The 16,718-nt window shown below is 39.5% G+C and overlaps 3 protein-coding genes across 3 annotated transcripts; 2 read left to right on the forward strand and 1 right to left on the reverse strand.

The window, feature by feature from the left end:
• Positions 1-55: 55 nt before the first annotated feature.
• fam162a (family with sequence similarity 162 member A) lies at positions 56-4,260 on the forward strand. Its single transcript, XM_023266273.3, has 5 exons — positions 56-217; positions 1,497-1,595; positions 2,093-2,204; positions 2,737-2,845; positions 3,447-4,260. Exons 1-5 carry the CDS (start codon positions 175-177, stop codon positions 3,555-3,557), a joined length of 474 nt encoding a protein of 157 aa, XP_023122041.1. The 5' UTR covers positions 56-174; the 3' UTR covers positions 3,558-4,260.
• A 471-nt stretch (positions 4,261-4,731) lies between these two features.
• kpna1 (karyopherin alpha 1 (importin alpha 5)) lies at positions 4,732-12,695 on the reverse strand. Its single transcript, XM_023266272.3, has 14 exons — positions 12,619-12,695; positions 11,723-11,856; positions 11,322-11,435; positions 11,094-11,193; positions 10,595-10,689; positions 10,291-10,422; positions 10,042-10,130; positions 9,819-9,918; positions 9,460-9,623; positions 8,960-9,038; positions 8,747-8,872; positions 8,506-8,633; positions 7,744-7,919; positions 4,732-6,761 (listed from the first exon to the last, which is right to left on the reverse strand). Exons 2-14 carry the CDS (start codon positions 11,846-11,848, stop codon positions 6,574-6,576), a joined length of 1,617 nt encoding a protein of 538 aa, XP_023122040.1. The 5' UTR covers positions 11,849-11,856; positions 12,619-12,695; the 3' UTR covers positions 4,732-6,573.
• Positions 12,696-14,266: 1,571 nt separating this feature from the next.
• On the forward strand, positions 14,267-15,242 carry nanos2 (nanos homolog 2). The gene has a single exon (XM_023266302.2). The coding sequence runs from the start codon at positions 14,564-14,566 to the stop codon at positions 15,083-15,085; it is 522 nt and encodes a 173-aa protein (XP_023122070.2). The 5' UTR covers positions 14,267-14,563; the 3' UTR covers positions 15,086-15,242.
• The last annotated feature ends 1,476 nt before the right edge of the window (positions 15,243-16,718 follow it).

A 16,718-nucleotide genomic window follows, 5' to 3' on the forward strand; every position in this document is an offset into this window, starting at 1 on the left:
TTCAACGCGACATGTTTGGCTTTTGATCAGGCAAACTGCGCAGCCTCCTGTGGTTATCTGGCGGGTCCTGGTGGTCCGAGTTGACTTTCAGCAGCTGAAGGGGGACTGGAAGTGTGTCCGCGCACTTTAATGGCTTTATAGAGACGCAGGATCTCAGTCACTTCTTCAGAAAACATGAATTTCATCAGGTCTCGCCTTTCCATCGGCAGCCTCCTCGGTTCGTACAGCTAAATGGAGTTTGTGTGTTGCTTTGGGCTAATAATAACTAGCTGGCACCGTGTTTTCTCCCACCTGGCACTCGGAGTTAATGTTAAAATAGCTGCTGTGGGCTTGTTGTAGTCTTACTTATCTGTATAAGTAAATATTTGATTACTTTTACCTCTTGTACTTTGATTGTCATAATATAATCCGATTGAATGTGACCACTAGAAGTGCGTTTTTCGGCACGTAGGTTATGTTGACAGGTATGTTGACAGTACATCTGTTGTGAAATTAGATTTTCCGGTTTAATGTAATCATAAAATCTCCTCTTGTCAAGACTCTGGCCTCATTAGACGGACACACCTATTGAGTCCATACTATTGTATGTAATTATGCATCTTGTGAATATTTAGTAATGTAAAATTGTTTATTCTGAGGTTTTGAATTGAGTGTGTGTCATTCGAGCTGATCAGTCGATTGATCGTTGAAGAAAATTAACCAGCAACTGCTGTAACAGTTTTATTATATTTACAAGAAAAATAATTCAAATATTTTCCAGTTTTGGGCTTCTTAGTTGTAATTAGTTGTGTTTTTGTTTGTCTTCCGAGATAGAAAATTGAGTTTGTCTGGATTGGGGTGGTTGAATAAATAAAATAGGCAATTTAAAATAAAGTCTTTGGGCTTTGGGTAATTCTCATAACTTATCAGAATTGTTTGACAGTTTGCAGGATAAAACAATGAAGAAAATAACCACCAGCATAATCAATCTTTAATTGCATCAAGTCTCCAAGGTTTGGGTTCAGATCCGACACACTGGAGTTGGAGTGATTAGTTTATTAATCGTTTTGTTGCTACTTTTATAATCGATTATTCCGTTTTCTTTCTGACATTCTTGGTTTTATCAGATAGTTGTAGTGGAGAGAGACCTTCGATGTATAAAAGGAGAGCAGGGAAACAACATGTAGTTAGGTTCCAGGTATCAAACCAGAGACAATAGATATTTTGTGTTCATGTGTTATGAGCTCTATCCACTGAGCTTTTCTCTGCTGGTGCTGCTCCACTAATGTGCTTTACATGCTTTTGTTGTTTTTATATAATATAAACTAAATATCTTGGAGATTTGGACTAGTCGCTTGATAAAACAAACTGTTACTTGCACATTAAGGAAAGTTGAAATCTTTTTTTTAATTTTAGAGAAAATGATTGATCAAGTACAGTCTGCGGATTCCTGAAAAGTAATGCTTGGTTACATCTCTGCGGTATGCTTACTCTTGTTTTGTTTTCTGCCCAAACAGGTCAAACGCGCAGACAGGTCACTGAGAGCCACAGAGGGATGTGCAATAAACTGCCGGATGCAAAATCGGAGCCTTCACCTCCAGCACCACAAGCACAGGGTGAAGTTTTGGATCATAGGCAAACTGTCATCTCCTTTTTTTGTTTTGTGTCCCACTTGTACAGCCCCACAAAGCACGGCAGAAATCCACTGTCATCCCCTTGCTCTTTTCGATTTCAGTGCAGAATACTATTGAATGTCTGATAAACTTCAAATTTATTCATTACTAGCTTTCAAATGTAAACTCACAGTTTGAAGGGTATGAATTGATGAAACAAATGACTACAAAAACCTGCAAACTACTTCTTAAGCAGTAGTAAATTTCTCAGATGCACGCTTATAGGAACTGTCAAGTTTATTTTTTTTTATATAACAGGTCTCAGGGTATTTGCAAAGTGTGAGAAAGTTTTTCTTTGGTCCCAAAAGTAGGGACACAGGAAACGGGGTCACAGTCAGCGGGTGATTTAGCGAATCAGTGTTTTCATTGAGGATGTGAATTTTCGGACTTACACCCTGTTTGTTTGTTCATTATAATGTGTGCTTTGTTCTTTCATACAGCTCCACGTCCTCTGTTCAGAATCCCAGGACAAAGACCCTCAGACATGGACAAGAAGATATTGGTCTGGACGGGACGCTTTAAGTCAATAGACCAGATACCAGAGACTGTGTCGTAAGTAGCCTTTTCCTGTTTACACCAGACCTCCCAGAACACTGGTGTCCGATTGGCCCTGTGTATGATTTAGTTAAGTTACATCACAAGAACAGAGCTAACTAACTGGATGAGCGGCGGTACCGTGTGTAGCTGGTCCTCTGAGACGGCTGCAGTTCAAACAAGGCGTCTGTTTGTGGCTGGAGGTAATTGCTGGGGTTCCTGACATCGGGGTGGAGATCACATCTGATCTGCTGCGATAAAACATCTCCTTGTCATGCATAGAAGCTGCAGCCCTCCCACCTCCTGTTGTCTTGTCTGAAACAAACAAAATACAAAGGACTCTTGTTCTTATTTTAAACGCTCATATGAGATGTTGAGAAAAGCTTGAATAGCTCATGATGATGTTGATGTGTGCTGAGCTTAAAAAAACGCATAAAAGATCAAGACAGAGCTTCAACGCTGATGTCGTCAGCATCGCTTCCCGACCATGTTGGAGCGACTTCAAGAGAATATATTCTGATGAGCGTTTGTGCACCTGCCTTTTCCACAGGTTCGAGATGATTGATGCGGCCAGAAACAAAATCAGAGTGAAGGCTGCCTATTTGATGATGGCAGCCACAATAGGGGCCTGTTTGGTGATGGTGATTTTGGGCAAAAGGGTGAGTGACAAAGGAAAAATGCATTTTGCGTGCACGCATTGTTTTTCTCTGGGATCTGTTGACAAGGAGAGAAATGGATGAATGATTTTCAACAGTGTGAAAAAGCAGGTTTTGTCACATACTTATTATCAAGTCTGCAGTCAGTAATACAACCTAAAATTGCTATTTTGATAACTGATAAATTTGTTTCACTTGGAATTCTGGTTGCAACTTCTTAAAACTGATTATTTTCTGGATTCTTTCCACCTGTATGACAGTAAACTCAATTTGTTTGTGTTGTGGTCAAAACAATACAGTTGAGGATTTCATTTTGGACTTCAGGAAACACTGATTGCTATTTTCTACTATTTTATGAACCCAACAACTAAATCATCTAAAAAGTAATCAACACATTAATCAGTAATGGAAATACTAGTTAGTTGATGCCTTTTAGAAAAAACTACATTTATTAAGATAGCACACTGTGAAACCAGAAAAATCACTTTTGACTAGTGACAACCAGAGAATCTCATTCTATTGTTTTTAAACATAAACTAATTGCTTTAATTCATGTTTGCGCACATACAAATAATATGACCTGCATCTTGTCTTATTTTTGCAGGCTGCAGGAAGACATGAGTCTCTGACAGCTCAGAACATGGAGAAGAAAGCCAGATGGAGGGAGGAGGTCCAAAGAGAGAAAGCTGCTGCCCTGGCTGAGAAGACCCAGTGATCGAAGCCGTCTCGACTTGATCACATTTTCCCCAAATAGTGGGCTCATAGTGTCCCCCTTCCTGCTGTTTGTACCACGACTTCAGGGCTCTTCACTCCCATCCCTCGGAGAAGTAGCACAACGGAAAAATATCAGAGCAGTTAGTAGTTAGAGACTGGCCCTAACACAACCGGTTATGAATTATTTTAAAAATCTGACACCTTGGGCATAGTTTTATTTACTGACTGAATGTATAACATTTTCAATTATGAAACTGGCACTTTTTAAGGTAAATAACACCAACCATTTTTGCAGCGGCAGTATTTGGTTGTCTCAGAGGAGCATGGAAACCTACAGCAGGACTGAACCTGGTACTGTGACACATGATTTAACAGACTATTTTAATTTCCCATTGGGATCAGTCAAGTTTTCTCATCAATGCATCTACTAAACTTCAAACACTTACCTCTCATTTATTATTGCCAAAGGCAGCCCGTTTTTTAAATTTGCATCAGATGTAAAGCCATTGCATTAAACTGCCTTTTGAAGACATGTCAAGTCTTCAGTTTTCTTTGAACATCAAGTTGTGGATCAGACACAAATCGTCTGTCTTGTCCTGATCCTCTGTAATTAGGCTTGTTTGTTCACGTCCGGTGTGGCATCTGTTTGTATATAGTGACCACAAAAAGGAGAAAAAATAGTTAATTAAAGAAATTCTTCTTGAGATGTCTCATCTGATTTAATGACCACATCTGGTTCTGGCTCATTTAAACTCCACAGCTAAAGGAAATGTAATTTCCGCAAACACAGCGTTTGGGTGGTATTTTCAAGGGTGCTGTATTCTTAAAGTCATAGTGTCCCCTTGTGTCCTTATAAATGCAGCACAGCTAGCTATAATTTACCTCCTCCAATGAGAACATTAGTTTGTTTTCTTAGTTTTATTTGATAGTAAATTATTTATTTGTTTGTACGGCTTGAAAGCAATACCGAAACCAGCACTGTGTGACTAGCATTTTTTCACTATTATGTAACGTATCAAAACACTTGAGAAAATAATCACAAAAATAATATTGAAAACAATTGTTACTTGCCGCCTTGCAAATAAAGTTCATTATTGTTTTATAGTTGTATATTTATCAGAAAGAAACTTTCCTGTTTACTAACTACAATGAAACCGATTCACTTAACACTGTAGTTCATGAAACGACTTTTATGCAAATGGCATAACGGGACAGACGCACAAACCCAATACAACAAACAGTAATGAACATGTAGAGCTGGTTATCTCTTGCTGAGATATCGACAAAAGTAAGCAATTTAAAGAGGAATTGGTAAACAAACATTCAGTTTTGCTAACTAAGGTGATCACCAGGATTTTCAAGTTTTAATCTGGATTTTCATTGAAATTATGTGGAAGGATTTCTGTAGAAGAAGGATTATGGCACCATGACAGATGCTAACCCCAAATGAAAAACAAAAAATCACATTTTCTTCTGTTTTTTTTATAAAAAAAAAAAAAATAAAAAAAAAAGACCAATGTCAGGCCTAATAGCTGATATATATGATAATGATTTGGCATGATCAAATTGAAAACACTACCTGAACATGTGTTGGAAAGTCTTGTTTTAGACTGCTCACAGCTAAACAGCCAATTTTCCAAATACAGTCCGATTGGTAGAATAAAGTTCTCCTAGCTTTGCCGAGGCAGAATGATCCTCTGATTGTGATAAGTGTGCTAACAGTTTCAGTCCACAATCTGCTTGTGTCCCTTTGTGGGAAGGGTAAACAGTGTAATCCTTGTCATACCAGAAGGGGACCGAGGATAGGGACCACCCCTCTTTACACCTCGCTTCCTGAGGAGGGAAGAGCCGTGTCATCAACCAATTAAATAGCTAATGTCAGAACTACGGTATCTGTCGATGAGCAGGCATCAGTCCTGAACTAAAGTGCTGCAAATGAAATGAAATTATTGTAAGATAAGAAAAATTCCCGCTGGTCTACTGCTGGACAGAATCCAGCGTTAAAAAGTCTGTTTTGTCTTGTCCAAGTCTGTCTAATTGTCTCAGTGCGAGGGAAGACTCCAATTCCCATGGTTCCATGGGGTAATTCACATCACACCAGAAGGCAGGAGGCAGTCTAAACTCTTCAGGATGGAGCCTGTGCAGGTGGAAAAGTCCCGTTACTGGATAGAGGAATGCAAGATATGGGATCCAGGAGGGAATGCAAGCAGCCTGGTTTGTCACTGACAAGCTCCACCTTTCAGCCACACAGTCAAGTTTCTAATTTGTCCATCTGTGGTTGGAGACGGGATGTGAGGGAATCCAACCTCCATTTTTGAGTCGTTTAAGTGCCTTTCGTAGAGGTCAGTTCAGTCCTTGGTTCGAGACTGGCCACATGGCCCCGCTGTGGGCAGTTTAGTCCAGTGACCACAGTCAAACATGTGGTCAATGTCTCATGGTCAGTCCAGTGTTTAGGTTAGATCATTCTTCTCTATGTGTGTGGGAGATTGGTACAAATCACGTCCATGTTTGTCTGTCTTGCGAGTCCTTAATGCTTCAATCAGACAAGCAGTGCAGTCCGAACACTCCCACTGACTCGCAGATAGCAACTGCCAATCCTACAGGAACATGGAGAGGTGCTTTTCATTCGGGATGAGTTGAAGAGGAAATCCAAAACAAAATACGAGGATGGTGTTACAGGGACAATCTGCTAGTAGGAGATGCTGGGGCCTGAGCAGGTAGGAGGGGTTCAGTTGCTGAGGAAATCGGTGCAAGACAGAATGATGAGTGAAAACCTTCACAAACTGGCTGACAAGACTGCAGAACTTGACCCAAGTTGGACGTACGCACACACATGTGCTCCTGTAAAGTTACACTTTTTTTATAATCATGATGATGATTAAATCAACCTCTCTGACAATGAAAAGGGGAGGCCGAGGGCTGCTGTCACCCTGGATCATGGCAGTGGGCAGAGAGTGAGAGAAGTGAGCATAGGTAAGAATGAAGGTGGAGCACGGGGGGAAAGGGAGGATTTAGCATTATAGCTGGAAGCCCTCCATCGGGGCCTCGCACTGCTGGAAGAGGAACTGCTGCTGCTGCAGATCGACGGCCGGGGCCAGAGATGGGTCCTCGTCTTCAGTGTTGAAGTAGCGCTCGATCAGGTCGAAGGCTTTCTGGTAGATTTCCTGGTTCTCGTGGCCCTGCAGGAATTCCAGCTTGTCCAGACCTGAGAAGAAGAAAAGAACGCGTTAATAAAATGATTACTCTGACCACAAAAACCTAAAGGCCAAACAGTTTAACAACTGATTTAAGTGCACTAACCAATTAGTTACCAGCTGAAAATGAATTTGCCATTTTAATATTTGTGTGATAATTTTTAAACAAAAATGACATTTTTGTGATATTAAGTTGTCAAATATGATGATTTGCAGCACTGTTTGTCATACTTTAACAGTAAATAGATGGCTTTTTTTTCATAAGATGTTCTTCGCCCTTTAGTTTAGCTTCATAAAAGCCTTGGTTGTAGCCTTTAAACTGTTAAACGTACTCTGTTTTCAGCTTCTAAAATATAAAGATTTGATTTTCTTACACCATACTCAATTTAACATGTTTCAGTTTTGGAAAACTGATGTCACCTGGGACTCAGGTAAATATTTAGTTCTTTTTCTGTCAATTTAATTGGAAAAAAACACACATCAGAATATAAAATGATAATAAAAAAACTAATTAGCTGCAGTCTAAGATAAACATTCAGATTTACTGAGGCTATAATAAAAATTATGAGGATCATTACTGTGAACATTTTTCCTAGTTTTCTATTGACATGTATGTTAACAGAATGTTTTCAATACATTTCAGCACATCAGTGTAACTACAAAAGTCAAAATGCATCGTTTGATAAGCTGTAGAGATAATTACATAAGTATTTACTGCCTGTAAGTGTTTGGGCCTTTTTACACACCCTCACATCATCACTGACAGGAAAAACACTTAACAGCTTATTTGACACTTTTTAAGATATGCCTGCATGATTAGAATAAGGAGAGACTTGGAACAGTTCTCCTGTAAAATGAGAAAAATACTACAAAAAGGTACGACTACAGTTTTTTGTTCTGCACTGTTGCTTCTCTGCAGGGTTACTAACATGTAATATTGCTCTGTTTCCCCGAGTAGAGAAATATATTTGTTGTGGTGGTGCGCACACTTACCGTAGGCCTCTTCGATGAGTGCACAGTAGGGGTTGATGCCTCCTCCCCTCTTGGCCTCCAGTTCTCCCAGTCGTAGGATGTTCTCTAAACCATTTAGAGCCACCTGAACTATTTTAGAGTCCATAAGTGTGAGCAGGTCACACAGAGGTTTTATACAGCCAAGTTCCACTAGGTGCCTGCAGGAGGCAGTGAACACACAGATACAGAAGAAAATTTTTCATTACTCATGCAAAACAAATAATTGTTTTTGGATTAACAATGGATACGAAGCATTAGTCAGTAAACCACACACACTGCTTCAAAAGATAAAACTACACTTGAGGGCTGAGTACCAGCTCATGAAATGTTTTCCTAATCCTACTGCCAAACTACTGCATAGAAAGATGAACAGCAGAATTCAGATTAATAGTTCATTTCCTATTGTCTAGGTCACATTTCCTGAAATCATTTTGCAAAAAAATGCAACAGTTTTGGGATTTTATTTGTGGTTATTTCTACATTTGTTAATTTTAAAATACTTTTTGAGCCTTAAAGCCACCTTAAACTTAAACAGCAATGTCATTAATAAGAAGCAACAGAGTTAGGATGTCTTTTTATGGGCATGAATTCTGATTAGAGGAGCCAGATGTTAGCAGTGTATTACTTCTGATATGTTACATGAGTTCAATTATTTCCCTGACACACCAAAATGTCATCTCTTATAAAAGAACATGACACATTTCAGTGGATACACACTGTGTGTTTAGTGCGTTAGTGTCTTACCTGATCTGCTCTGCAGAGCCCCCCGAGGTGGCGTTGGTAATAGCCCACGCTGCCTCCTTCCTTGTGCGAAACTCTGCTACTTGCAGGATAGTGATGAGAGGAGGCAGCAGACCTGCATCTATCACCATCTACAAAGAGAGAAGACTCATTACACATACTAAAAAAATACTGAAATGATCAACTTTCCAAACTCTGTGAAGAAAAATTGTTATTCCACAGGATGCCATGCACACAAACACACCTGTATTTGTGCTCGGTTCCCTGCAGTGATGTTGGAGATTGTCCAACAGGCTTCCTTTTTGATGGACTCCTTGGGGCTGCTCAGAAGGTGAAGTAGGGACTGCAGTGCCGAACAGTTCAGAATCACCTGTAAAAATACAAGTCACACAAAGTCAGACAAATTCAGCCACCTTCTGCATAAGTATTATACGTCTGTTTGTCTAGATGCTGTTACCTGTGTCTGTAGATCATCTCCAGTGACTATGTTTCCAACAGCCCGCAGTGCAGGCGATACCACTTTATAATCATTGTGCCTGGAGGAAAGCAGAATTGTAGTGATCACTCAGACGTTTGATCTGAAGCTTAAAAAATGTTTAAGCCCCAGTTTCTGGGTGGTATCATTAAATGTTAAGCCATATTTTCTGCAATATACACAAAACAATGACATGGTCTTAGTACAATACTACAGAAACCTTTTGAAGTAAATGCCCCCCTGAATTTTGTTACACTTTGTTACTGCTGGATATGCATGGGTCAAACTTGAATAAAGTCAGTGACATTTTCATAACAAAACCACATCTGGACAGTCACACTCAACACAGTGGTGACTAACAGCGTACATGCCAGATTCTGTTCCCGTCTCACTGAATTACAGCACTTGACACGCTTCTTCAACAGTAAATATCTGAGTAGAAAATCTCTCTGAATTGTAGTTGTATGTGTTTATGGTCTCACATCAGCAATTCGACCAGCCTGCGACAGACTCCTGAGTCGATGACGGCCTGGATTTTGTCATTCGGGCCATCAGATAGGTAGGAGAGTGCCCAGCATGCGTCAGCCAGGATGTCTGTGTCATTGACAAACAGCAGCCAAGACAGCACACTGAGACAGGGGGACACCTAGAAGAAACAATGCGAGACAGAGAAGTGGTGGGAGAACACGTGTTGTGTTAAGATCTGTGGGTGCAACTGTTTTCCAGTTCAAACATAAGCAACTTTAGCCAGCGTGTGACCTTGAAAAGTGAGATATAATGTACTTTAGCAATGTGAGAGGTGCGCAGTTGCCATAGAGATATGTTTATCTTGGCAAATTACCTTAGTAAAGTCTGGAGGTGGGTTCTTTCCTCTGCACAGGTTTGAGAGCGCCCACACTGCATTCCTCATCATCGTTAGGCGATTCTGTTTGGCCAGTAACCTGCAAGAGGAATCATACCACGTATAATTTACCAAGGATATAGGCTCAAAGCTCTTGGTTTTTACAAGCTTAAGAAGAATATTTAGGAAGAATACAATGCAACACTGAGCTGCTGCTACTTACTGCACCAGTGAAGGCAGAATGTTGCAGTCTATGACAAAGTCTCTGCATTCTGTGCTATCTCCTGCTATGTTTCCCAAGGCCCACACTGCCTGAGGGGCGAAGCAATTATTCAAGTCAGACAATAAACAACATTAAAAATGTACAATTTTCAATGACAGGACTATGCCTAATTCAGCCTGATTAAGATTTGCAGGCAGGAAAAGAAATAGCTGATAAAAGCTGCAATGATAGTCAGGAAATCCTCCTTACTTGTTCCTGTACATCTTCAAAATCCGAGCTGAGCATCTCTATGAAAATGGGCACGGCTCCCGCCTGGATTACCACACGGGTCTGGTGGGATGTACCTGAAGCAATGTTGGTCAACACCCATGCAGCCTCAAACTAAAACAACATTCAAAATGCAGAAAAGTTATTGCACCACACCCAACATATTGAAATATAATGTTAGGGCAGGAACAGCACACAACAAACAACAACAAAGCCAACTGTGAGATCCTCCATGCCTTCTCAACTTAGTCACACCTTGACTGTAAACTGTAATAAGGATATGTACCTGCAATGTGCAGTTTTCTCTTCTCTTCAGGAACTCAACAAAACGCTCCACCACCCCTGGAGTGGCAATGACTTCATCAATTGGTGGATTGGGTTCTGTGTGAGAAATAAAGGCGGGGAAGGTGATAAGGCAGGAATTAATTTAGTGTTATTTTTCAGGATTTTACAGAACATATTATGCTATTTCCAGAAATGAAAATGTAGCACAACACACATGAATGCTGTTGCAGCAGTAAAACATTAACCACAGTAGCAGATTTTGAACATTGTGAATGTTTTTTTTTTTTTGTACAAAACGGCCTGTGTAAATTAATTAGGTGATTTATTAAATGTATACATGAAACAATGCATTATTTCTTGTGCTGAGAGCATTCAATGATCATCCAACCCTTGTAAACCATAGTGTACTCTGATTAATCAAGTGCACAGGCAGGTGCAACTCTCACAACCAAGTGAGAAACATATACATGCAACAAGTAAGCCAGCCAGAGCACCCTTACCTTTAGAAAGAAGTTTCCTAAAGCGCTGAGTACCTATTAGCTGCTGCTCAGGAGAGCTGGAGAAGATCATTTGAGTCATGTCTTCAGAGATGACCCCACCCTGTGCAGCAAAGTGATGGAGAATTGACAAAAGACACATGATATGCTGTCATATCTGACTGTGTATGTTAAGTGAATGATGGCATCGCATGTATATGGATTGCAGGTATCTTCTTAATGACTTCTAACCATGAGAGGGTCCATGTTGTTAGCCTGTGACTCCAGGTAGCCGCTGTCGGCCATTCCATCATCCTCCAGGATGCCATCATCTTCGACAGTGGCGACATTCCTCCTCTTAAAAAGCTGTAAATATATTTTTTTTAAAAAATAATTTTTTACACACACACACACACACACACACACACACACACACACACACACACATATATATGTATATATATATATATATATATATATATATATATATATGTCGTTATGTTGTTAATATTGTCGTCAAGAATGCTGCAGGATTTCTCCCTGACATTAGCATTTCAGTATCAGTAGGGCTGTTGATGTTTGACGATGGCTTGTAAGGTCACAAGTCCTCCACTTTTACATCACACACATTACTTTCCCTGCACTTTACTCACTTGTTCGTCCTTCTTCTGTTTGCGGAGCTGCAGGCCTTCCTCTTCCCTCCTTCTTCTCATCTCATCTGTGTTGAGAGACTTGTTCTTGTAGCTCTTGAGTCGTGCATTGTCCTTACCCTGACTCATTGTGTAGCCTGAGGAGAAGCAGAAGTCTATTATCAAAGCAAGTTTAGATATTACAAGGGGGGAACTTTTTAATTTCCTAATTTGCAGCAAAACACCGTAATCATACACAGCAAAATACTCTTTTACACCGCCAACAGCATAACAATACATGCAGGGCACCCTTCACTTGTCTTCTTGATGTGTCGATTATAAAAATTAGCGGGACAATCACTAACTAAGGTAACAATGTGTACATAAAGCCTTCATATGTAGTTTACGTAAATAACGAGGCTGCTAAAAGTGCATTTTGCTCTCAACAAAGACAGTTCAACAAATGAGGGCATTTAAGGATACAAGCTAGCGGGTTAGCTTTCTGTGACTTGACACTGCGTTATTTGTAAGCAAACAAACATATTATTATCTACCGACTTGGGCTACTGATAACTATTACCGATCCACAAATCGGCATTTATGGATCGATAACAGATGTTTCTCTGCACAAGGCAAAGCCAGATTATTGAACAACTGGTCCGTGGGGAGGCTACACTTGGTCAGCTGGCTAATGTCAAAGCCGTTGTTAGCCCCATTCTACTACCGAGAGCTAGCAGGCAAACAGCGGCTAGCTGCATTAGCAACTGTTAGCTTAGCTCTGAAATCCAACGTTAACGTCAGCTCACGCGGCTGTCCAACGTTTCCGAAACGTTTCTGACTTTAAGAAATCGATTCCCCTCTCTTTATAAAGCGTTGACAAACACACAACGCGAAAATGTCCGCATTCATTGTTATCTGACCTGTCAGATTGGGCTCCGTAATCCCTTTAGTCGCTAGGCCACCGATTGAACAGCCGTCGCCGGTAAGATACTGCGCATGCGTGATATTCAACCCAACCCCCCGTACTTCTTTACACTCCGCCCCACCCACGCGATAAGAAACCAGCTTTTTCATGCAAACAGAGCCTAATTGGTCACGCACACGTAATCGATACAATATATACTGAACAAACAAACAAAGTTTTCGCCGCACAGCCGAGATACGTCACCTGTAGCTCAGACTTTCTTTAGAGCCTGTGCCGGAGATGAAACCATCCATCCAACTTCAAGGAGAGGCATCCAGGACTGGGCTGCAAGTGCAGGTGTTTGTTTGACACTTTTTGAAAGCGGACCAGACACTGCGGCGCCAAGAGGTCATCAGGAGGTCGCGTGCCTCCTCTACACACAGACGATCACTCATATGGACACAAGCAGCAGTGATGACAGACAACAAGCATATTGATCAGAACTGTGATGACAAACAGGTTCCAACTCCTCCCCTTTGATAAAAGTACACTTCACTTAAATGAAGAATCTTTTGGTTCACTTTAAACACGTTCTTTTACACATATATCTGCCAGAAGATATTTTATTGTTTTAGTTGTTTTATTGAATTTTTTTCATGTAAAGCGCTTGATTTGTATGAAAAGCACTACACGAATAAAGTCAGATTGATTTATTAATATAGTTATACATAAATTGTAATTTCCCCCTTGTCCTTCTTCAGATGCATGTGTGTTTTTAGAAATAAAACAGTCACATTCCTTATATATGCACACATACTTGGCCACTAAAGCTGATTCTGATTGTAATTAATGTCATAATAACACATCAACCCCAGCAGTATACTTAATCTTGCAAACAATTTACAAAGAAAGACAGAAAACAATTGAAATCTAATAAACAGCTTACAAACATAACAGATAAAAGTTTAGAAGGGGAAAAACTTTACTTACTTTACGAGAATCAGTATTATTTTACATTTAATTACTGTTTATTTGTGACAGGAGAACATTCTATAATCTTCAAACAGTTAGGGTAAACATCAATGGATACATTTAAAAACAATGAACAAAGTCTTCATATACAGTCTAAAGGCAAGGCAACTAATTCATGTATAAAGCCAATTATGATCCTTTAGAGTTTGTGTTTGCAGCACCATATCACTACTATTATCATTATTATAAATTTAATTGGTTTTATTGCTGAATTATCTAAATAACAGCCTTTTTGAATCCTGTGTGTGTGTGTGTGTGTGTGTGTGTGTGTGTGTGTGTGTGTGTGTGTGTGTGTGTGTGTGTGTGTGTGTGTGTGATGTGCTGACAATCACAATCAAATGCATGAACTCTGCTTGACCCTTTGCAGCTAAAGACAGACTGGTGCACCTTCTGCAAAATTTGGAAACGGAATATAAAACCTATTTGCTATACATGTCAGACCTCTGCACATTTTTTTGTTTAGTTGTGTTATTGTGTTCGATGTCATATTTCAAGAGTTGCTTCAACAGTTCTGAGAGAATATTTCATGTTGATCCACCCATCAATAGTGTCTTAAGAATACCTGTTTATTCTCTTATTTCAAAATTTGGTGCAATACAATATTTTGTGTGTGTTGTATAATATGAGTTCAAGGTGTTTATACAATTAAAAAATAAATGCACTTAAATTATTTATTTGAAGGAGAGGGTTTTTCTGAAAGGTCAGAGGTCAAAAAATGGTTCAAATGGGTCATAAAAGGATAAAAGGCAACCCTCCAGACTACAAAAAAGACGTTGTTTTTTTTTTTTTTTTTTTTTTAAATCTCACACCTGTCAGCTGTTTGCTCTGTCGAACATTGTTGCACTTTAAAGCAATCTTCCTGACATCTATAAATATAAGACCATCCAACACAAACCCAGCAGGAATTTTGTCCAAAGACGCAGAGAAGGATGGATGCGCAGCGCTCGATACTGACTGACGTGGATTGCTTTGACATGTGGCACGACTACATGAACCTGTCCACGCTGCTGGAGAGCCTGTGCGTCGGGAGAGGGGTGAACACCAGACGGGACACCGAGGGGCCGAAGAAGGAGCCTGCAGAACTGTGGATCCAGAGCACACCGTGGGGCGGGAGGGGCAAGATATCCACGGAGACCGCCTCCACGGAGACCACCTCCACGGAGACCAGCTCCACGGAGACCAGCTCCTCCAGCAGCCTGTCGGACTCCAGCTTCAACTGTGGGGCCTCCGCAGCGGACTGCCGCTTCTGCCGGCAGAACGGCGAGTCTGCACGGGTGTACCGGTCACACAATCTGAGATCGGACGACGGGAGAGTCACCTGTCCCATCCTGAGGAGCTACACCTGCCCCATCTGCGAGGCCACCGGGGACCAGGCGCACACACGGAACTACTGCCCGCAGGCGCAGGAAAAGGAGACCGCCAGGATGCTGCCGGTGGCCAAGTTCTGGTAACTCATGATGATGGGCAGCTGACAAAGACTGTATATAATTAGAAAGAAAAGAATTTTGTGGATATATGTTCATGTTTACTGAGACTGTTTCCCTTCCAGAGCTGCTGTTTGATTTTATTGGCGCATCATTCTGCTGCAAACAGTCTGCTTTGATTACTAATCTGTTAAAAATATGTTGACAGCAGTTCAATATGTGTTTTTAAGTGGTTTTTTATGCAGCCTAAATGAATAAACATGAATGTGGAAAGAGTTATTTGTGTTTTGTTGTTTGCACTGAGGTTTAAGACAGAATGAGAGAAAGTCTGAATTAATTAGAGATGTTGTTGGACTACAGAGAGACACAAAGCAGTTACAGAAACAGATTATTATTACTAGAATTTTTATTAGATTATTAACATTTCACTTCTGGCAAATACTGAGATTTCCCAATAATCCAAATTAGCATTTTGAGACATCCAGATACTAATATTTTAATGGAAATGTCTAATTATAATTTTTCTCTGAAATGTGGTGGAGTAAAACATAAATTACACAGTCAAATATGAACGTTTTTAGCCGTAATTTAATGAACAAATTACTATTATTTTACAGATTTTCCTTGTTTTGTTAAAATTGCAGATAATAATTCATAAAAGGTACAAAAAAAAATTAGTTTACATGTTAACCTGGTAAAAAACAGAACAAAACTGTAAATAATGTCCACTTGCAAAATTTAGATTTTTATAAATTATAATTTGCTCTTTTGGAACACTAGATTATAAAATTACTTTAATTTTACTGCATGCAAACCAGTTTTTAAAAAAAAAAAATGTGACTGTTATTTTACAGATTTTTTCCCAGTCTGTTAAACTGCAGATAATATTTATTAAAACCACATTTAAAATGTTTTAACTTACACAGTAACTTTAAAATGAAAGAATAAATAAATAAGTAGAACATTTTCAAACTACAGTGTGTATTGATAAAAACAGCAAATTGTTCCTTATAACGTGTGACTTAACATTATACAATTTTCACGAATTTAACTTTTGACAGATATTTGTTGTCATTTTCAGTTTTCCCCAGTTTTTAAATTTTTTTTCTGGCACTTTTGCTACCAGATTTTCACAATATATACATACATACATACATGCATGCATACATACATACATACATACATACATACATACATACATACATACATACATACATACATACATACATACATACATATATATATATATAATATACATGATATTTAAGTGAGGTAATATTTAACAAGTATATCAACATTTTATGACTCACGTTGTTCATAAAATTACAATCTCTGGTTGCGCTTTGATCAGGTTATAAAGTGCTGCTACCAGACCGAGAGAATTATTATGCAGATTTATATCGCAACTGCCGCTTTAATAGGGATTATGTATTTTATTGCTGCAATTAGCTGAGGAAGCGGGGATTTTTTTTGTCACATTGTGGTCATCATAGGTTTTCTATTTGAAATCCTGAACTGCAGCCTTCCTGTGGGATTATTATTTTTAAAAAATTGTCCAAATGAGAACAAAAATCTGTGCTCCTTCATCTCACTACAGTTATATCTCAATAACTGCCAAGAAAACACATATTGACTACTGTAGGTTGCATTAGCTGGATTA

Source organism: Amphiprion ocellaris, chromosome 22 (assembly GCF_022539595.1).
Source record: "Amphiprion ocellaris isolate individual 3 ecotype Okinawa chromosome 22, ASM2253959v1, whole genome shotgun sequence".
Taxonomy (NCBI): Eukaryota; Metazoa; Chordata; class Actinopteri; family Pomacentridae; genus Amphiprion; species Amphiprion ocellaris.

Coding starts and splice junctions, on each gene's coding strand:
- nanos2 (XM_023266302.2), top strand. CDS start 14,564: ATGGATGCGCAGCGCTCGATACTGACTGACGTGGATTGCTTTGACATG.
- fam162a (XM_023266273.3), top strand. CDS start 175: ATGAATTTCATCAGGTCTCGCCTTTCCATCGGCAGCCTCCTCG. Junction 2,205..2,736: donor CAGATACCAGAGACTGTGTC/GTAAGTAGCCTT, acceptor CCTTTTCCACAG/GTTCGAGATGATTGATGCGG. Junction 2,846..3,446: donor TGGTGATTTTGGGCAAAAGG/GTGAGTGACAAA, acceptor TTATTTTTGCAG/GCTGCAGGAAGACATGAGTC.
- kpna1 (XM_023266272.3), bottom strand. CDS start 11,848: ATGAGTCAGGGTAAGGACAATGCACGACTCAAGAGCTACAAGAACAAG. Junction 9,919..10,041: donor ATTCTGCCTTCACTGGTGCA/GTAAGTAGCAGC, acceptor TTCCTCTTGCAG/GTTACTGGCCAAACAGAATC. Junction 8,634..8,746: donor GGAACCGAGCACAAATACAG/GTGTGTTTGTGT, acceptor CTCTCTTTGTAG/ATGGTGATAGATGCAGGTCT.